The sequence below is a fragment of the Typha latifolia genome, chromosome 15 (genome assembly GCF_019914945.1).
Source record: "Typha latifolia isolate L0001 chromosome 15, TyphaL0001v2, whole genome shotgun sequence".
Taxonomy (NCBI): domain Eukaryota; kingdom Viridiplantae; phylum Streptophyta; class Magnoliopsida; order Poales; family Typhaceae; genus Typha; species Typha latifolia.
In genome coordinates, this window is record NC_133100.1 from 9,112,657 (window position 1) to 9,133,636 (window position 20,980).

Consider the following 20,980-nt stretch of genomic DNA (forward strand, 5'->3'; position numbering starts at 1 on the left):
AGAGGTAGGTGCTCTCTCCGCGCCTGCTGCTGCTGGCTCGACTGCATTGCCGTCCGTTTCCATGGAAACTGCTTCTGAGTGCATGGACGTGGTTGGGTCCACCAGGGCGAGTTGCAAGTTGGTATCGTCCTCGTCCATGCTGCATTCGGCATTGTGCTGTTGGGCCGGTAGGAGAGCTTGCCGGACGGTTAGCACTAATCCTTCGTGGCTAGCCTGAGAGCTGGGGTCCTTGGAGGGCTCCGGCGTGGTCCGAAAGCTTGCCATGCCGTCTTGAAATATCTCTCGCGGGTACGTGGACGGATGGGTCTGGCTTCGGATGGTTTTGACGTACGCGGAGCGAACGGACCCAGCGTGGCCAGAGCCCAGGCGGATGTCAATCCCATTTATGGTGGCCACCCTGCTGGCTTGGACAGACTCGACGTATGCATGTGAGCCTGCGGTTTCTTCCGCCTTGCCATCGCTTCCAATTAAATGAGCATTCCACGTGTCGGGTGTGGGTTCCTCCCTGGCGGTTGCTTGCATGGATGGAGCAGGGTTACTCTCACGTCTGGGTCTAGGAGCTTGCTTGGACGCCTTTCTTTGAGGGCCTCGAAAGTGTGTGGCGCTGTTCTCCCCTGGCGCGGCTTTGCCGCTTTCCTCTTCTTGGTGTACTTCGCCTTCCTTGGGGTACGAGCCGCACCGCGCTCGGGCTTGTGGCCGTGGAGTGCTCTTTCCGTCTCTGTTCGAGGGCCGCCGTTAGGCGGTTTCCTCTTGGCCTCTTGGTGGTGTTTAGGGTTGTTTGACGGAGCATGTTGGCCGGGTGGCCAGCCAGGCCGCTTTTTGCCGTCGCCGTGATCTCCCTAATCTTGGTTGGGTATGCCATATGGGTGCGCACAGGGCGGGCCGCACCGTCTCCTTGACTTTTAGTTGCTCGCCCGCGGCCTCCTATTGGCCTTCCTTTGCACCGTCAGCCATGGGCCGTAGACGAGCTAGCCGGAGCCGCTTCCGGCCCTACAGGAGTGGTTCCTTCACCCGTAAGGACCTCTTCCTTGGTTGCTTCGCCCGACCGCTCGCTCCGGTTGTTTCCTTTTCCTTGCTAGGCTCCTTGCATCGTTCTTCCTTGTGACCTATCCTTCCACACTTGTAATGTATGTCCGGGATACTTTCGTAGATGATCGTCTGTTCTAGCTCGTCTTCTTTTGGGCCAAGCCACACTATCGTTTTCGCGGCCGCGAGAGATCGATTTCGATGCATACGCGAGCGAAATGGCTTCGGTGTGATCCATGGTTGTTTCGTCGACACCCGCAGGTTTCCCGAAGTAAGCCGCTACCGGATGAGAGCTTCCAACTCCCAGTATTCCTTTGGGAGGTTATGGAATTGGACCCAAGTCGGAGCAGTGTCAAACGCTGCTAGGGAGGGTCTGAAGTTGTTCTGCCATGGTATCAGCTTCAGGACTTTCCCGGTGATCGTCCATGGGCCGTTGCTCAGCACGTAGTCCATGTCTTCATCCTTGTCGAACCGGAACGCGTAGAATCCATTATCCATGTCAGAGGCGGAGAATCCAGAGATGCCGCACCATAGTCTAGCGAGGATGTTTTTGAGTCGTTCTAGGGGAAGTCCTCTGCCCAGGAACTTCCCAAAGAGGGTGCGCTTCCATTTTTCCCTGCATTTGGCCAACACCTCGGGGTCGACGATGACACAGTCAGTCGTTTGCTGCTTGAGTTTGGCAAGTATTTCAGCCGGGATCCTCCCTATGTTTTCCTTTGGCCGCCTGTTGCCGGCTGCTACTGAGGCCCAGGTTCTGTGGTTTGTCTGCTCGGGTCCCGGGGGCGGGTTGGCTTCCTTCTCTTTGGCTGGCTTGGACGCCGTGGCCCTTCTTAGGTGGACGTCTTCTCCTCCAGCAGGGGCTGGGGGCCTATTTCCGTCGTCTTCTGTTTCGCAAGAGCTCATTTAGTTTATTTTCGTCGTCTTCTTCTCCATGCAGTAATGATGATGGAGTCATCGATTTAATTATTCCGCTGCAGTATCTGGGACAAAACCGTCATATTGACATATTGACTCACGGTCAACGACCGTCTTTTCGTTATTCCGCTGCAGTATCTGGGTCATAACCGTCATATTGACATATTGACTTACGGTCAGTTGGAAAATCGCAGCATTTCTCGGCCAACGACCGTCTTTTCGTTACTCTCCCCAGTTTCATGGTGGTTGCCTTGAGATGGAAGAGAAACTGTCACCTATCTTCCCTTCTAATGGCTCGTTGTCTTCTTCGATTCATTTCCACTTCTACACTTCCAAGCCAGTGGAATCCGGTGCTAGACATCTCCACTTACAACGCCAGGATACAGGAGCTCGCTCGTCTGGGACATGTGGAGGAAGCGCGCGAGTTGTTCAATGGAATGTCTCGCAGAAGCGTCGTTACTTGGAACTCCATGATCTTTGGCTACTGCCAGAACAGCATGGTTGAGGAGGCGCGCTCTCTCTTCGACTCCTTCGCGGGGAAGAACATTAGGACGTGGACAATCTTGATCTCCGGATATGCCAAGTGCGGGCGTTTGGGCGATGCCAGGTTCCTCTTCAACTCGATGCCTGAGCGGAATCCTGTGTCTTGGAATGCGATGATTAGTGGGTACGTGCAGAATGGAGACATCAATATGGCTCGGAGGTTGTTTGATGAAATGCCGGAGAAGAACATTGCTTCTTGGAACTCTATGATAACCGGGTACTGCCACAATCATCAAATGAGAGAAGCACAGATCCTTTTTTATCAGATGCCGGAGCAGAATCTGGTCTCTTGGACAGTAATGATTTCTGGGTATGTTCAGATTGACGAACATAGAGAGGCTTGGGGTGTTTTTTGCAAGATGCACCACAATGGTGTGAGACCAGACCAGGCCAACTTCGCTGCTGCTGTTTCTGCAGTAATGGGTATTGGCAACCTGAAGGTGTTGGAGAGCCTTCGCTCACTAGCATTCAAAACTGACTTTGAGGGGGATGTGGTTGTTGGGACTGCAATCCTAAATGTGTACACAAGGGACAGTAATGGATTAGACACGGCAATGAGGTTCTTTGAGGGTATGAGGGAGAGGAATGAGTACTCATGGTCGACAATGATTGCTGCATTATCACATGTTGGACGCCTCGATGATGCCTTTTCTCTCTATGAGAGAGATCCTGAGAAGTCTATTGCTTGTCAGACTGCACTGCTCACAGGGTTTGCTCAGAATTGCAGGATTCATGAGGCAAGACTCTTGTTTGAACAGATACCTAATCCAAATGCTGTGTCTTGGAATGCCATGATCACCGGGTATGCACAGAACAACATGCTTGATGAAGCAAAAGATCTTTTCAATAGAACACCCTTTAGAAATTCAATTTCGTGGGCAGCAATGATTTCTGGATATGCCCAAAATGGAAAGAGTAAAGAAGCTTTGGACCTAATGCAGGAGCTTCATAGGAGTGGGATGTTGCCTAGCCTTTCCAGTTTTACTAGCAGTGTCTTTGCTTGTGCTAACATTGAAGCTCTCGAGGTTGGAAGGCAACTACACTCGCTGGCAATAAAAGCGGGATCTCAGTTCAATACATATGTTAATAATTCCTTGATTACTATGTATGCCAAGTGCAAAACCATGGAAGATGTAGCTCAAGTCTTTAGCCGGATGAGAGCAAGAGATACTGTGTCTTGGAACTCTGTGATTGCTGCATTTTCACAAAATTATATGTTAGAGGATGCCAGAATCACATTTGACAAGATGCCGATTCGGGATGTTGTATCTTGGACGTCAATAATATCTGCATATGTACAGGCTGAGCATGGGCATGAAGCAATGCAACTTTTTGTCAAAATGCTGGGTGAAGGAGTACTACCCAATTCACCAACAATAACTAGTATTTTAAGTACTTGTGGGAGCCTAGGTGCCACTAAGCTAGGTCAGCAAATTCACACCTTTGCAGTCAAACTAGGCCAAGATTTGCATCTTTTTGTGGGTAATGCTTTGATAACAATGTATTTCAAGTGTGGCTGTGTGGAATCACTTTGGGTCTTTGATCAAATGGAGGAGCGTGACATTGTCACATGGAACTCTGTGATTGCTGGCTGTGCTCAGCATGGCTTTGGTAGAGAAGCCATTGAGATTTTTGAGCTGATGAAGTCTGAAGGAAACTTGCCAAACCAGGTTACATTTGTGGGACTTTTGTGTGCTTGCAGCCATGCTGGGTTGGTAGATGAAGGGTGGTATTATTTCAAGTCAATGACCAGAGACTATGGGCTCATGCCAGTAGAAGGGCACTACGCCTGCTTGGTGGACCTTCTTGGTCGGGCTGGTCATCTGTATGAAGCAGAAGCATTCATAGAAAACATGCCAATTGAACCAGACTCTGTTGTTTGGGGTGCACTTCTTGGTGCCTGCAGAATTCATCAGAATGCAGAAGTTGGTAGAAGGGCTGCAGAGAGGCTCTTTGATATGGAGCCACAGAATTCTGGTAATTATGTTTTACTATCGAACATTTTCTCCTCTCTTGGAATGTGGGATGAGGTTGAAGAGGTGAGAAAACTTATGAGAGAACGAGGTGTAACAAAAGAGCCAGGCTGCAGCTGGATGCAGATAAAGAACAAAATGCACTCATTTGTGACAGGAGATAAGCAGCACGAGCAGATGGAAGAGATATATGCTATTCTGAAGGAGTTGTACAGCAGATTGAGAGCTACAGGTTATGTTCCTGACACAAATTATGTTCTCCATGATGTGGATGAAGAGCAGAAGGAGAATGCTCTTCTCCACCACAGTGAGAAGCTTGCTGTTGCTTACGGCCTCCTCGCTACACCAAATGGCACACCTATACAAGTCATGAAGAACCTTAGGATATGTGGTGATTGTCATACTTTTATCAAGTTTGTGTCCCAGGCCACCGATAGAGATATTGACATCAGGGATGGAAACAGATTTCACCATTTTAGAGATGGAATATGTTCCTGTGGAGACTATTGGTGATTTTGTGAATATATGTGTGGAATGAGAATTGATTTCTATTCCATAAGGTTTATTGCTCAAATATTTTTAGTTGAATGTTTGAACTATTTTACTCAAGGAGATAGCTTTAAGCTCATCAGGGTGGATTCTGCCATAAATCGCTGGATGAGATTTGGAGAGATCAGCTATTGCATTTTTTTTCTGTTCCGTCTGGTGTGTTATTAGTTTATATTGACATTAGTTATTCAATTTCTTTGGTTGGCAAGGGAGTCTCATGGCTTACTGTCTTTTGAGTTATTTGCTGCTGAAATTTTCTGAAGAGAGATGGATAAGAAATGTGCTTCATTAACACTTAAGAAGCATTGGATGTTTTCAGGAAAGGAAAATGGAGGGTATCCTCCATTCATCAAGTTGGCCTTATCTCAGAGATATCAGTCCATGTACAACAGAAGATCCTGAAAGCAAACCTTTTTCCCATTTATTTGTGTGGTTTCATATGCTAGATGAATCATAAGACTTTATTGGTGTAGAATATATTCAAAGGTCAATATGAAGAATCTATACTTTCAAAAGTACATTTTCTTGAGGAAAAGAGTTAATTCTTGTAAGATCTCTTCGCTTCTAGCTCTGCAAAGTGTGGCAATATTATTCCATCTCAGTGAAAGTAATGCCCACTTTATTATATCATCTATGTGTTCTTTTCGTTGCATCATAATAATTGTGTTGGATCTTAGTAGCTTTTCCAAGAATTCGAATTTGGTGGCCAAATGCGATAATCGTCAGACGATTAAAGAGGCTCATCGTATACGAGTGCTCCCGATCGGTTTAGCTGGGATTTGGTTGGAAAAAAAAGAAGAAAAAAATGGTGGAGAAAAGGATTATTAGGAGTTTATAATAAATTTAGAAAGCCTTTCTCCTCTTATAATTTATGAATGGGGCGGTGCTTTTAACCAGAGATATGGCCCAGAAGAGATTAACTTGGTCCATTTATTTATGAACTATAAACCCGGTAGTACCTCGCCAGCATTCGGAATAAAACGATGGGCTCCCGCCTGGAACCCGGTGAGTTCGAACACCTCCGACCTTCCCGCTTCCTCTCCTTCACCTTCCCCAACCCACTTCCCGACCCACCTAACCCCTACGGCGACCCGCTCCGGATCGCCGTCCTCGACTCGCCTTCCCCATCCTCATCCCACCCTCAGATCGCCGCGTTGCTCGTTCCCCTCGGCCGCGAGGACGACTGGATCTTCTCCACCGCCCCCGGCCACCTCCAACTCCTCCTCTCCCTTGACCTCCCTTTGTCCCGCCTCGTCCTCGCCGGGAACACCCCGTCCAGTTCACCAGCTACTCTCACATCCTATTCCAGTCCCCTACCCGAGTCGGAGTCGGATCCGGATTCGGATGCTCTCCAGAGTAGCCTTCTACCCCTCCTCCTTGCTCTCTGCCCGAAGGCCAGCTTCGTCGACGGCATACCCCAAATCCCCTTCCTCTCTTTCGACGACGACGTGGTTCGGATCGTCCCGGTTGAAACCCTAGTCGGCCCCGTCGTCGGGGAGATGCTGGTGGAGGACGTGGCGATTGATCGCTCGCCGAGCCCTCCGGAGCTACGGCGGAGGCTTCGATTTAAGCGGATGCCCAATCTCGTTCAGACCCAGGTGCGTCTTCTTCCACAAAGTTCTTCGTCGTCTATTTCAACATTGGAGTTTGGGTCATTGCGGCCGGAGGTGGGATCTCTGGTGCAGCCTTACCTCGCGCCGATGGTCGCGGGCCTGTCTCTTATTGCCACGGCTGTCGAGGAGCGAGTTCGGTTGGGTTTGAGACCGAAAGCTCTCTGTGTTGGAGTCGGCGGTGGTGCTCTTCTCATGTCTCTAAGAACCCAGTTTGGTTTTGATGTACTGGGCGTGGAAGCAGATGATGTCGTTCTTGGCGTCGCAAGGCGGCATTTTGGGTTGATAGAAGATGAGTTCCTTCGTGTTTGTGTCGGTGATGGAATTGAAATGATCAATAATTCTTCCGATTTTGATGCCATTATGGTGGATTTGGATGCTGGAGATGCTACGAATGGCGTAAGTGCACCACCACTGGAGTTTGTGCAAATGAATGTTATTTTGGCTGTGAAGTCGGCTGTTCATGAGCAGGGAGTTGTAGTAGTGAACGTTATTCCTTCAGATGGATCTTTCTATGGAAGGATGGTTGCAACTTTTCGTGAGGTTTTTTGCGAGTTATATGAATTAGATGTTGGAAATGGCGAAAATCTTGTTCTTATGGCCACGGCCTCACCAGTTGGAACAGATACCATTGAGAGTGGAGGATCAATCCCTGTGAAACTGAATGAAGTTGTTGGCAAAGGATTAATAAGTTGTATAAAGAAAATCTTTTGAGAGCACAATGATTGAATCAGTTTTGTTTCGCAAAGAGGAGTCCTTCGTCCTTGCCACCTTCTCTTGTTCATAGAAAGAATCACTTAAATCAGTGGTCTTGGAGAAAGCTTAGTATTTCTGCTCAGTCAAAAGTTCTTATATGTACTTGATGATTCGCAACATTTGATATAACATCTGCCTTCTTTGCAGAAGCGGATAATTGCGTCTTGGTCAGTTCAATTATGTGATTCTTTCAATATCTTTGCTGTGCTTTTGGTTATCCCAGGTTATGTAATGGTGTTAAGTTGGTCTTGAACAAGGGAGCAGTTTTGGAGCAGTGGACAGTTGAAGGTCGTTTATACTTTGGGCAACGATCAAGGTAAAATCTGCATCTACAGAACACCTATATTCTCTTATTCTGCCTCCATATTTGATATATTTATATGAGCAACTGATCATCTTTTACCTTTTTCTCTATCTTTTATCAATTCTGTTCTCGTTTTGTTTGCTTTTCTCTAATGAACTTGAATTGACACTTCTCTCCATCGTTCTGACTTGACACTTTTTTTTTATTATTATTGGATGGGGGCCTTAAGCTGTTGATCTAGTATTCAGCACTGATATCAACAATGTTAGACTTGATTTCTAATATCGAAATTGTTTCAAACTAAAAATATTGGATCGTTGGATATCTGTTGGTTATTTGATGTTTCTAATTCATTAACTATTACTCAGTGTTTGCTTGAGAGGAGTGAAACTTCCTAATATCTTTTTTGGTATAAACATGTGATTTTGAGAAGAAAAAAAAAACAGCCAGTGGAGAGGGAATGGAGATTTGGAAGGCAAACAGTAAAAGAACTGGGGAAGGCAAACTCCCCCCCCTGGGTTGGGAGGAAAGTTGGGATTCAGGGAGTGAGTAGTTAGAAAATAGATGGTCTAATATCCAGAAGTCTCACTTCAACAACTAATGCCCCACTTCTTCCTTCAGAAAATATTGGATACTTCTAAAGACCGCTTTGTGGAGACTCCCAATTTGAGTAGTGGCTATGGCTGTGTCCCACTTCAACAACCAATGGCCCCCTTCTTCTTTCAGTGTCTTCTAAAGACCATTTTGTGGGGAAGCTCCCATATTGAGTAGTGGTTATAACTGTATGGAACTAAAACCCTTGTAGCTTTAATTGGACTAAGCTTATTCTTTGGACGATCGGACTTAAAGGAGTCATTGCCCGAGAAATGCCCATTGCTAAAATGATCCATGTTTACCAGCCACATGATCCACGTGCCGAGTTTGCTGTCCGCGAGGCAACTTGATGAATAATGCATCATCTCTCTTTCGTGCATTCAATTTCAATGAAAATCTGGTCACTGTGATGATTTTATATCCCTGTCTAATAAATACTCTGTTCAGCTCTTTCAGGTTGACGGCCTTGGGGCTATGGAGTATTGGACTCACTATACCGGTGCATCTTTCCTGCCCTGCAACTGCAGTAGTAATGAAGTACATCCTTTCAGATTCCTTTCATCTCGAAGTATTTTTTTTTTTCTGTCATCAGTATCCTGATTCTTTACCAAGTTGCCATTGGTCTGATGACAAGGGTTGTTATTACGCATTGTGTTTCCCGTTAGAGCTGGTTCAAGTTATCGAAAGCAACCTCTTGAATAAATTATTAAAGTTGCATATTTATTTCCCTATTCAGTATATTTGCATTGGCAAGAGACTTGTGCATTAAGGCACTCATTTTTAGTCTTCAATATTTCTAATGTCTTCTTTCGTATTTCTTTTTTTTCTAGAACTATAGGCGATGTTTCGTAGATTCTACTGTACATTGCAACTTCCAGTTGGAGCCGGTCTGCCGGTAGGAACTAAGAATGCTCTCTTGGCATTCAATGAATGGGGGCACCCACCTCAAATTCTCATCATCGGATGGTCATTTGTCTTTGTTCGTGGTGAATCATCAAAGAGGATAAGAACATCCTTCAACATGGAATTGGATAATCAAATTAGCCGAAAGGCTATCTATGCGTGTTGGTGGGGCCACTTATCATTCCTTTGCTAACTAGAATTATTATAACGTACCTCCCGAATGCCTTGTTTTGCTCTACGTCACCCACCCCATGGCTCACTTTTGGGAGTAGTAGTAATGATCTCCTTTTCTCATCTCCTCGTAGGGCTTCAAAGGTTGGAGGAATCAACCACAAAAGTTAGATAAATTGAGGCAAAATGAAGGGGTATAAAGTATAAAGAGACTAGTGCATCAATAAGACTACATTACAATTGAGAGCTGCGACTTGTGAGAAATATTAGAATCCTAAATTGTTTGTTAGCAGAAGTTGGGTTGTCTGACAGTATCAGTACCTTGATTTATTAACAACTTAATAGGCGGCTTTTCATCGTTTTAGAGTGGAACATTATTTGTGAGCATTAAGATTCAGTGCACGAGGCTAGCCTTGGCATCTTATATATAATCTAGTTTTGCAAATTAAAAGCGGCACTTGTATATAATCTAGCATTTTACAGTAATCGATGTGGATGTCAAGTAAAAATTCTCGAGGCTTTTCTCAAGTTGTATTTATGCTTTTCTTTGAGAATTGAGATCACATCAAGCAGGTGGTGAGGGTGTGCCACTTGGTCGATGCAACAAAATGTTCTAACCAATACAGAAGACGTTGTGAGGAGAGATCTTAGGTTGGCTTCCTAATGTCATTCCTAATATTAAATGCAGCGGTACCCACAAACGACAGGACATTGAATCTTATCCGTATTGTGTAACGTAGTCGACAGCATTGTTCAGTTATGCTTGTGACTGCACTCTGGCAAATATAGATATCAAATTTGTCTGGGCTTTGCCAGAATATTATGCTTTGACGAACGCCCTCAGCTTGATGCTGGGATCATAGACAAGTTTCAGGCAAATTCTCTATATAATCAAAGTAAATTCTATCAACTTCCCCATCTGTCTATCGATTACTCTATAGTCTTAGGCACATCCTCCTGACCCACAACATTAATCCATCACACGAATAGTATATATGCGCCGCAAGAAAAGAAAAAAATAAAAACGAGATCCACAAGCCAGAAACAGCAAGATTATGCTATTATGCTATCCTACTAGTACAGAATAGGATATAGATGGATGACAATAGATTAGATAGAACCATTACGTTATACTAGTAACAAAAAAAAAAAAAATTAAAAAAAAAAAAGAAACAGCATTTTCTTTTCTTTTTTTAACATTAAATTAAAAGACAGGAAATATAACAAAAAGAGAAGCGAAGGGCGTGAGAGTTGTACGACTTGGGGAAAAGGTATCGAAGTAGCAGTGGCCCAACCCGGGGCCACGGAGGAATTGGGATTTCGCGGTACACTTACCCGAGGTGGTCTTTCACTCTTCAGTGCTTCGCCGCACGACCGTGGCGGGACACGGTGGGCGGCTTCGTCCATGGCTCCAGGACTGAGTCGCGATACCGGGTCGGGAGCGCTTGGTTCCTACCACGCTTCGATCGGACGATCGGGGCTGTGTCCTCGTACACATCCAACGGCACCCAGCTCGCCTCCCTCGTCCGCTTCGATCCAGTACTCCTCTCCTTCCTCTCCCTCTTCTCCACCACCGCAGCCGTCGAAGCCTCCTCGACTTTCTCCTCTTCTTCTTCCTCCTTTGTCTCCTTCTCTTCATCGAAGAAGCCGCCGAGAACCACTCGAACCGCTTCTAGGAGAAGGTCAAGATAACCCTCGCTTCTCTTCCCTCTCTTACTCGTTTCCCCGCCATCTTCAACCCCTCCCCTTCCTTCTTCCCCTTCTTCTTCTTCCTCCTCCTCCTCATCCTCCTCCTCCTCTTCTTCTTCTCCTTCGATAGCATCCGTGACCACCGCCTCTTCCTCCTTAGCGTCCTCTTCTTCTGGAACATTTGTGATCTCCGAGTATTCCTTGCTGAGGTCCACCTCTTCCTTCGGGCTCGGATCGCATTCGCCTTCAGAGCTCTTGGCCCCGGCGGACTCCGCCGCCAAGACGGAATCCTCCATCGCCGTCACCTCACCGGACGCACGTGTATCACCTACGACGCTGTGCGCCGTGGCCTCGCCTCCTCCCTCCACGATCGCCGATCGTCCGATCTCGTGAGGGAGGCCTAATCTTAGGCTCAGATCGACGCGCAAGCCCGTCTCGGGATTTCCGCCGCGAGGTGCTAGGGGCTCGAGATCGGAAGGAGTTGGAGGAGGACGTACGGTGGAGATGACGGCGATGATCCTGGCCAGGCTGGCTTGGGATTTGGAGGCTCCGACACGGACTGTGGTGACCTCTAAGGGGCTGTGGCGGTTGGGGTGAGGAAGAGGAGACGACGCCATCGACGGCGAATTGAAGCTTCTCGTCTCGAGCTCCGCTCTTCCTCTGCTCATCGCGACAGCAGCCAAGATTTTTCTTTTTTTTTTTCTTTTTGATTTTATTTATTTATTTCCTTTTCTCCTTTCGAAATTGTAATAATAAAGAACGACGGAAAAAAGGCTACTGCACTAGATGCGATGTCAGACGATGGATGAGATGAAAGGAAGACAAACGAACCGAGAGAGAGAGAGAGAGAGAGAGGAGGCGTGAGAATGGGGTTTTAGTCTGTGAAATTGCCAAAGCCCAAAGATTATCAATTACTTCCCTGATTTTATTTTACTTTGGGTGTAAGTTAATTAATTCTTCGACAATTTTAAATAGTTTTGCTTATAATTTACTGAGTGATTTGGCAATTCCCGTGTCAGTTGTTGCTGAGGTGTCGAGGTATTAACGTGGTCGGATTTAATTGGTGGCAGGTTGGAACGTGTCGCCACATATAACTCTGGGAGTGGGAGGGCGGACTCTCGATGACGGAGAGGGGCAAAAAAGGAAGAAAAAGTTTTTTTTTAAATAAAAAAAAATAGAAAAGGAGAGATGACAGTAAAGTACGTCCGTTTGGGTGATGGGGGAGGAAGGGAGATTCGACCTTCGCCACTGTGGAGTGTGGACGGCCTTCCCCATGCTTCACCAGCTCTCCCTCTCTCCTCGATGCAATTAAAATTGACTAATGCGCTCTCTAAGACTCTACTATAACAAATGTTTTTCAAACTTAATTATTCTATTTATCTCAATTCCTGGCCACCAGCTAGGTAACGTCTTCATTATTTATTTTATCCCCATCTCATGCATGTACTATCAAGTATAACATTTCTGCTATTATAGCTTACCTTTTGACTCACATGTTGCGCGATTACTTATTGTGAATTTAAGATATGTTGGGATGAATGCTATTTAACGCGTATATATATATATATATATAGCATTGTTACTATATCTGTACTGGTATAGTAATCCATCAAGATCCGACAAAGGAGGTGGTCCTGTGTGGTGTGGTAGCTTTACCTAATGCTTGTACCCCCTCCCCGACTGTTTCACTCTACCAAATTATATAAACTTCCATATTCATCCTTTGTACTGTAATTATTTGTGATAGTTTATTCCGGTCCTTCTTAAAATGTGTGACGCCCGTGCATTTCATTATTATAGTTTGGGCACAACGACGAAACGCAGCTGAGAAAATTAGAAGCTCAAGGATCATGAAATTTAATGGGACAAGACTCGAGAGAGAGAGAGAGAGAGAGAGAGAGAGAGAGAGAGAGAGAGAGAGAGACGAGTGAGTACCCATCTTACCTCTCTTGTCAACCATGAACCTTGTCATTGTCATTGAAACCTCGTGTCGATAGAGACTGCATGTACCATATATGAAAATGATAATAGATTAATAGGTCAATAATGCAACATGGTAGGAAAAAAAAGCGAAGGCCAACACATACACACACACAAACGATAAAGTGTGGCGGACAAAAGGAGCCCTTCTCATGATCTCCTATCTTTATTAATTTATGGCCTGCAAGTACTACATAGGCTGATCATTTCCACAGCATTCGTTCGATATATATATATACAAGGAACTAAATGAGTTGGTAGTATCGATGCTAAACTTAACTCGTAACTGAGCTATAATATATATATATATATATATATGTGTGTGTGTAGAAAAATTCTTAAATTCCGTTAATATCTATCATAGCAAATTCAATATCTAATCTCAAAAATAAATTCTCAACCCCGACACGGTCCTTAGCACTAAAAATTGGCAGCCCAAACTTGGTAATCCAGCCCAATAAAACTTGGGCCGGCTCTGTCTCAGGTCTATCCTCCCAAATCCTTCTTCCCTTTCCAATTCGATTAGTCTCCTCCGCTTTCGAGTCGGTCGTCGACTCCAATTCCTGTGCCAAATTGATATCTTATCCTTCGAGGTGACGGAGATTAGGGTTACGGTGATGGTGATGATAGCGATGGCGACGGAAAACTCTCGTAGGTCCACCGTGGATCATTTGGAAGAATCTACGGATGGAGCGTTTCTTCTTAGCAGGAGCGTGAAGAGGTCGTACAAAGTATCCATATGGTAAGTTTTACCGGTGCTTAGTTTTAAGTGGAGGTTGTAAACAATAACACGTTTACCCTCAAGAACGTTGGGAATTTGACATGATTAAGACGCTTATAAAATGTAGCCCTCAAGAAACAAGAGCCTTCACGTTTTTTAAAATCCAGATTTCAATTTATTGCCTTTTACTAGGTAATTAGTTGTATATTAAGAAGTAAGCTTTTTTTTTAAAATAATAAAAAACTCTTGCTTCTAATATTCGTCTTATTTAAAACACTAGCAATTCATGCAGTTATATTTTCTGTGATTATGTAAAACTTATGTTTGAGATCGCAAGATGATCTCTATGTGCTCGAGTGTTGTCTCTGCTTATATATCTTAAATATTTTGATTCCCAACCCAAGAGATGGAAAGAAATGAGTAAGGCTAAAGCCTGAGTGGACAAAGACATGATTACCTTTATTTTTTTAATCTACTACCGCTGTGGCTTTCACATGATTCCTCACTGCTTGGTTTAACCATTAGCATGCATCCCCCCCTCTAAGTTTGGATCGATATATATGAGTTTCGTGAAAGGCAGTGATCAGGAATCTAATCCTCGTTGAGAAAGGCAACGTATGGGGCATGTCTCGGGTCTAGTAAATGTATCTTTCCTTTCCAGGATGGCGACCTTCTTTGTATGGTCTTGTAATCATATAATATAATATAATATAATATAGTTTCTCTGATTCCTTTTATTTTTATTTTTTCTTCTTTTGGTCTTCCCTCATTCAATTACCAATTACCGTGTAGATAGATACATGCCCCGTTAATTTGAACTCCTTTTGTAAGGCGAAGGTGTGTGTCCTTATCAGCTCATACCCGTGAGGTGTCCAAATGTGGTTTGGTTAATTAGGTGGCAAGAAGTTGGTAGCTTTGACTCAACGAGGAGGACCACATCTACCATGAGATTGGATTGATGAGTTCTTCTTGCTCGCCCATGCTCCCCTGCTTTATTTGGATTTGAAACCACTCTCTAATTAATGATTAGTCTTCTCTTCATAAGCCTGGAAAGGAGTAGGCTTAGACCTATCGACGTGAGAAGCTTATCCTAATCCCTACATATGGTACGCGTTTGCTGCCCCCACTCCCGCCCTGCCCTGCAGCTCCACCAACAGCTGCATCGCACCGATGGAGCTACAGTTAATGGGCTGACTACTTTTCTTTTTTCTAGCTACGGAAAGTTTGTCTTCTCTTTGATTAATAATAGTTGACCGAGACTACTTTGTTTGTGCGAGAGAGAGAGAGAGAAGTGGTGGGAGAGATATTTATCGACTTAGCTTTCTAAGTTATATGATTTAAAAGATCGATCCATCCATCCGTGTTTCATTTTTTTTTCTTTTTTCTTTTTGTAATTAATGTCTCCATATGTGAAGAGTTCGTTAGATGATCTCGATTTTTAGATCCATCTGGTTAGCTTCATTAGCAGGCGATTCAAGTACTACGTACTGTATTATAACCCTGGGGGAAAGAACAACAGAAACAAGCAAGTCTCGAGTGTCAAAAAGCCGAGGCAGAAGAAATTTGGAGGAAACTAATGTCAGTGTGGGATGTTATGGGATGTTGCTTCACATCATGCCGACATTACTTTGTAACTAAAATCCATATATAATATATACTACTAAATTTGTAATAAAAAACATCGGCCAACTACAGTTCCTACTATTATTATATGACAGAATAAAGTGAGAAATATTTCAAAAACGTTAGTTATATATTATATTACTTCAGACAGCATCTTGGGAATTCTAGGTGGTGCTTTGGTCTCCTTGTTCGTTCGTCTCTTTTTCCTCTAGCTCTATGGGTTATTATGGCTCTGCGTGTAGATGTAGTCCAGATGTGCCTCAGAAATCACCCTCCTCTTCAGGCATTCCATGTTTCCATCTTCGCAACCCTCCAATCCCATCAACTGATACATAGAAGAAAACACACACAACTCATAGAGTCCAAAAGATCAAATGGAAACTCAAAAGAGAAGAGGTTTAGTATACTTACATCCCAAGCTTCATCTCTATCTATCTTTCCTTCATGAACAACGTCCTTTTCGATGTTACCAACCTTCAAATCTTCTGCTTACAGGAGGAGCAAGAGAGAAAGAACATAAAGGTGATGATGAGAAGAAGAAAAGAGGAGATCAATTATTTAAGTTTACCTTTGTGTGGTGACAGCAAGTGACGAGAAGCCCTTGTGGAGAGGAGGGAGAGGGTGATGATGAGTAGGAAAATAAGGGGAAGGACCCCATGAGGCTGGATGGTATGCTTCATGTTTCTCTTCTTAGCGAGAGAGAGAGATATGGTATATGGGGGGGGGGGAGGGGGTGAAGGTGAAGGTTATATATAAATAAATGCATGCGCACTTGAGAAGTTCACATGAGATCAGAAAGACAGAAACCCAAAGCAGGAGGGCTGTTGTCACCTATACTTCTGAAGTGCGCGTGGGGCCCATTCGCTAGAGTTGGAAATTTGATTAATAAAAGGTAATTAGTGGGTCTTAACCACGCCAATTTTATTTAATTAGCCATATATATTATGCATAGGGAAAAAGGTAAAAAGAAAAAGAACGGAGGTGTGAAATGAAGAGAAAAATACAGCCAGTGGTGCTCGGAGAAGCCCCAACTGTGTCAGTGTGCCCAAGAAACTGACATATGGGAATAGGAGTGACGATACTTGTAGCAATATAGGTGGCAGAATTCTTGGTATACTTCTTGGCGAGTCAAAATTAACTTTGGACCATGCATCTTGCCAAACTACTGTTTTACTTATTCGAGAGTTACTATGTATGCATATTTATAACTAACATGGAGCTAGATTACCTTCTTTTCAAAATCATGCAGTTTAATTAATAGTCAACCTCAAAGTATGCATATGCACACACATATATATATATATATATACATATATACGTATGGACTGATCAACTACATCGTAAGGCGTATGTCTAACCAAGACTCACGTTAGGTGTTAAGTACCCTTTCTAATTTACATGCAGCTGAAACATGTGCAAAAAAAAGTTAAGGCAATATTTACACTCATATCTCATGGCTCAGTGTGCTGCACCTCCCTACGGTCTCTCGCCTGCTAGAGGAATTGTAAATGCAAATGGAGTACACCCCAATCATATGGTGGATGCCGATGGAGTAATCCCACTCTCGGGGTGGGTGGAGTTGCAAATGCGAAAGTTAATAAAGGGACCAATAGGATTTCCAAAGTCTAGAAACCCACCTCCTGGGCACAGTTGTTCAAGGAATCGAAAAATGCAACTGGAAATCGCTCATCGGGCTCGTCAAGTGGGGAGATACTTAAAAGATGGAGCAACACCTCTGGATCGGTGGACATTGACCCTCAAAAACTCCAAATCAGTTGTTCAGAATGGAGGTTCAGCTTGATCGGGAAATTTCTCGAACGCCCCCTGCCTTTAGCTTACCTTATCAGAGAGACTATCAGGAGATAAAAACCGGAGGGAGGTCTACAGGTGATCGACATGGCCGCGGGGTACTTCACATTCAAGTTTGACACTGAACCTGACATGATCGCCGTCCTCACAGGGGGGCCATGGACCATGGACGTTAGAGGTATGATCTTAAACTTAATTCCTTGGAGCCGAATTTCCAACCACTTATAGAGGAAATTAAGACCACCCTGGTCTGGGTCCAATTCATAGGGCTGCCAAATAAATACTGGCATGAGGACATCCTCTTAGATGCGGCCTCTAATATGCCTCTAATATTGGAAGGCCTATCAAAATTGATGCTTACACTATGACTAGGGGCCACTTTGCGCGTGTCTGCATTGAAATTGATCTCACTGCCCCTCTGAAGCTATCCACTTGGATCAGCCCGGCTAGATGGAAAAATTTCCAACCGGTTGCCTATGAAAATATTCCTACAATATGCTTTAGATGTGGGCGTCTTGGGCACATGCTTGTGGCATGCGATCTTGCTTCGACGGTTGGGACTGCTGCGGGAGGGTTGCCACAATCAAGGGGACCTCAGGTCCAGGATACCCAGGAAGGTGGAGGCCCTAGTATTAGCAGCAACTATCCTCAGGGGCAGGAGGGAGAGACGATAGGCTCGTGGATTAGAGTGCAGATGAAGGGGTGCCGCAATCGCCCAACGAAGTTACCATCACCGTCGCGGAGGATGGTGGCAAGGCCCCTCTACACACTAAAAGAGAAAAAGGGGTTAAGGTTACCCACAACCTTCGTGCGAAGGATAGCAGTCAGCATAGAACCTCCAACGGTAAGCTCATCTGGAATGGAGGATGGTGGTAAAGCCCCCTCTACACATTTCGAATTCAGATCCTCAACTTAAGATTTAACCGATAAACCTTCTCTCTCTCTATCTCTTTCTTCCCCTCCCTCGGCTAGGGCACCCGATGTGAGCTTGGGCGAGCGGCGACGGCGACAGCGAGCTCGACGACAAGGTCGATGGCGAAGCTATTAGGAGGGGTGTCGTGCGGCACCCCTTGTGCCACGTGCCGATACGCCGCCGGCACAACCATCTTTGATTTTCTGACACAATTATCTTTATTGTTTGTAATTTATATTTTAGTTGCTTGTAGTTTTTTAACACAATTATTTTTGTTATTTGTAATTTATATTTTGGTTGCTTGTAGTTTTTTAACCCATTTATCTTTATTGCTTGTAATTTATATTTTGATAATATTTATATCTTTATAGTTGAATTAGATTTTATTTCAAACTTGATTCAAGCCTAAATTAATTCAAATTTGCTTAGGCTCGAAAATAATTTAAAATTGATAAGACTTAAAATCACTAATTGAACAGCTCGTTTAAGATCGAAATTAGCTCGATTAAAATTATTTTAATTCAAGCTTAATCATAAAGATAGACTCAAAATTTATTTCAATCCAAACTTAATTAGAGCCGGACTTGATCAAGCTCGGCTGGTTTACACTCGTAGTAAAATGCATGCAAGTGGACCTGCATAGTTAGTCTATGTGCGGAAATTGACTAAAGATGGGTTGTCCTTTTTGTCTACATATTTGGACGCATCTTAGAAGAGGTAGACTTTAGTCTTCCGAGGAGGGGATCTTATTACACTTCATATTTCAGACAAATAGATAGTGCTCCATTTGGGTAGTGCTTACTTTCATCACATCTTATCACATCACATCACTACCCAATAAAATGATGAATCTTTTTTATATCTTACTTAATTAATGTAAGAAATTTACTCATGACATTAATGGTGTCAATTTTAATTTGTAACTCATGTCACTTTTAGCTTGGTGCCAGGGTAATGAAACCCGCAGTAAATTTCCTTTAAATCTTTACAGGTACCTTTCTGCCTTTTGTTTCCTATGTGTGAATTAATTAATTATAACTAGATGAGGATCGGACGCGCTTTGGTCTTCAGTTAAACTAATTAAAAGACGTAACTGATTTGGTTTCATCCGTTCACATCCATATTCCTATCTTCTTCCTTCATCCAATAAGTATGCAGTCCAATCCAATATCCATCTTCTCCCATATCTATCTAGTAGTTTAACAGTGATATATAGGTTATAATGATCCAGGATTGCATGCGCAAAGGATGATATTCTAAAGTAGCAGTGATATTATATATATATATCTATCTATATATATATATATATGTTGGGCTCTGGACAAAAATAATTTATTAAGAAGAACCTTGTTCGAGTGGCTCGAGCATATAATATATATCAATATATGCGCGAGGTCTTACCACATTACTATAACATGGATGAGATTGTGTCATATATTCCTCGGAATTAATGTATGCTTATATAAAACATAAATATAAACATATTAATGAAGATATAGGAGATCTTGTGGATGGAGCACTATTAAATATATATACACTATGAGATCGATGAGGGGATCACATAATAGTTTTCTTTCCAACTCGGAGATATGCCTTTGCTTTATTTTTATTGCAGCTGTGAGTGGGAGAGCGAGGGATAGGAGTGGAGGAGATGGGCAGGCATTTCGAGATAGCAGCTTTCGTTATTGAAATTTCTTTCTCCTACCGGGCCCGAAAACAATTGTGAGAGCCACTTTTGTTCTTCTTTGTACGTCTCTCTTTGGTAGTAGAAGACTAGTAGAAGATCAGTAGTTGGGTTAGTCCATACCTTAATTTGTACCCAGTTAACGAACATCAATCCAAGCCCACTAGATTCGTACATGGGCTTGGTTGCCAAATTTCGTCCTCAACTTATTGTTTGGTTTAGGACCAAAAAAATATCCCAACAAACTCTCAGATTATTAAGCCACAGGTGGGCCCAAATTCAGGGCGGAGTCAATTATAGTTGGCCTAAACCTACCATATTTGCACAAATGAAAGAGTTGTTGTTGCTGTTCAAAAAGGATTTAAATGACATTGCTACCTCATGGACCTCGTCGTGATGGATGACGATGGAGAAGCTTAATTATTAATCAGACACATCACACATGTAGTAGTAGTAGTAGTAGTAGTAGTAGTAGTTCTATATTTGGCCTGGATACTGTACTATCTACTATCGAGCATATATATATATATATATATATATACACTCCAATCTTCCACGTTACCAGCGTTAAGGCCGCCGGCCGTGACATAACATTTCATGACCAATCAAGTTCCGAGTGGGCTCGTTAAATAGAGTGATGGGACGAGATGTGACGTGTCCTCCAACCATCCTCTCTTATATATACTTCACATTTATGACCCATTTAAGTGGAGTATTCACTACCATTTTGAAACACTATAACTGTATCTTATAGAAGAGTAGGTGACAGTTTTTTTTATAATGCATTATAGGAGGCCCACCGCCCACGTAACCACTTAAGATACGCTAGCTCTGATCTAACATTTTCTCTAGATATATCAAAATAAGTTTTAACAAATAATTTTCTCTACCGAAGGTAAAATTGTGTGATGACTCTTAAATTATATATTTATTTTAATAAAGATAAGTGCCCTGCAGAAGCAAACAAGTTCGTTCACATTTGTGATCTCCAAAGTTTGTTTGTTAAGATCGAGTGATGCGATAAGTCCAAGTCCATCAGTCAATGAAAGTTAAAAGATCAATTTGATGTATTTCTTTTCGTTACAGTGTATGACCAGACCCAGACCATTGTTAGGCTACGGGAGACCAACTAATTTAATTCAATTGTATCTTTATGGCGAATAAAATAAAATTGTAAGTTGTAAATCTAACGCGTTCAATATTTCCTGCAGATTCCC

General features: G+C 43.4%; 2 protein-coding genes and 2 long non-coding RNA genes across 7 annotated transcripts; 3 read left to right on the plus strand and 1 right to left on the minus strand.

Annotated features, from left to right (window-relative positions):
- The first annotated feature begins 2,116 nt into the window (after positions 1 to 2,116).
- Positions 2,117 to 5,214, plus strand: LOC140801850 (pentatricopeptide repeat-containing protein At2g03880, mitochondrial-like). Its single transcript, XM_073157189.1, has one exon. It carries the CDS (start codon positions 2,181 to 2,183, stop codon positions 4,968 to 4,970), a length of 2,790 nt encoding a protein of 929 aa, XP_073013290.1. The 5' UTR covers positions 2,117 to 2,180; the 3' UTR covers positions 4,971 to 5,214.
- Positions 5,215 to 5,517: 303 nt separating this feature from the next.
- LOC140801851 (uncharacterized) lies at positions 5,518 to 9,005 on the plus strand. Of its 3 annotated transcripts, XM_073157193.1 has the most exons (3): positions 5,518 to 7,539; positions 7,637 to 7,688; positions 8,718 to 9,005. In XM_073157193.1, exon 1 carries the CDS (start codon positions 5,990 to 5,992, stop codon positions 7,328 to 7,330), a length of 1,341 nt encoding a protein of 446 aa, XP_073013294.1. In that variant the 5' UTR covers positions 5,518 to 5,989; the 3' UTR covers positions 7,331 to 7,539; positions 7,637 to 7,688; positions 8,718 to 9,005. The 3 variants fall into 3 exon arrangements, with proteins under 3 accessions (XP_073013294.1, XP_073013291.1, XP_073013292.1); XM_073157190.1 differs by having other exon boundaries at positions 5,518 to 7,688; XM_073157191.1 differs by having other exon boundaries at positions 5,518 to 7,688; positions 8,727 to 9,005.
- Positions 9,006 to 15,361: 6,356 nt separating this feature from the next.
- On the minus strand, positions 15,362 to 16,779 carry LOC140802378 (uncharacterized). The gene is made up of 3 exons (XR_012111641.1): positions 15,926 to 16,779; positions 15,769 to 15,842; positions 15,362 to 15,682 (listed from the first exon to the last, which is right to left on the minus strand). It is a non-coding gene; the product is annotated as an uncharacterized lncRNA (long non-coding RNA).
- A 28-nt stretch (positions 16,780 to 16,807) lies between these two features.
- On the plus strand, positions 16,808 to 18,430 carry LOC140802379 (uncharacterized). Of its 2 annotated transcripts, none has more exons than XR_012111642.1 (2): positions 16,808 to 17,344; positions 17,539 to 18,430. It is a non-coding gene; the product is annotated as an uncharacterized lncRNA (long non-coding RNA). The 2 variants fall into 2 exon arrangements; XR_012111643.1 differs by having other exon boundaries at positions 17,215 to 17,344; positions 17,434 to 18,430.
- The last annotated feature ends 2,550 nt before the right edge of the window (positions 18,431 to 20,980 follow it).

Bases quoted from the DNA above. Each gene is read 5' to 3' on its own strand.
- LOC140801850 (XM_073157189.1), top strand. From the start codon at position 2,181: ATGGTGGTTGCCTTGAGATGGAAGAGAAACTGTCACCTATCTTCCCTT.
- LOC140801851 (XM_073157190.1), top strand. From the start codon at position 5,990: ATGGGCTCCCGCCTGGAACCCGGTGAGTTCGAACACCTCCGACCTTCC.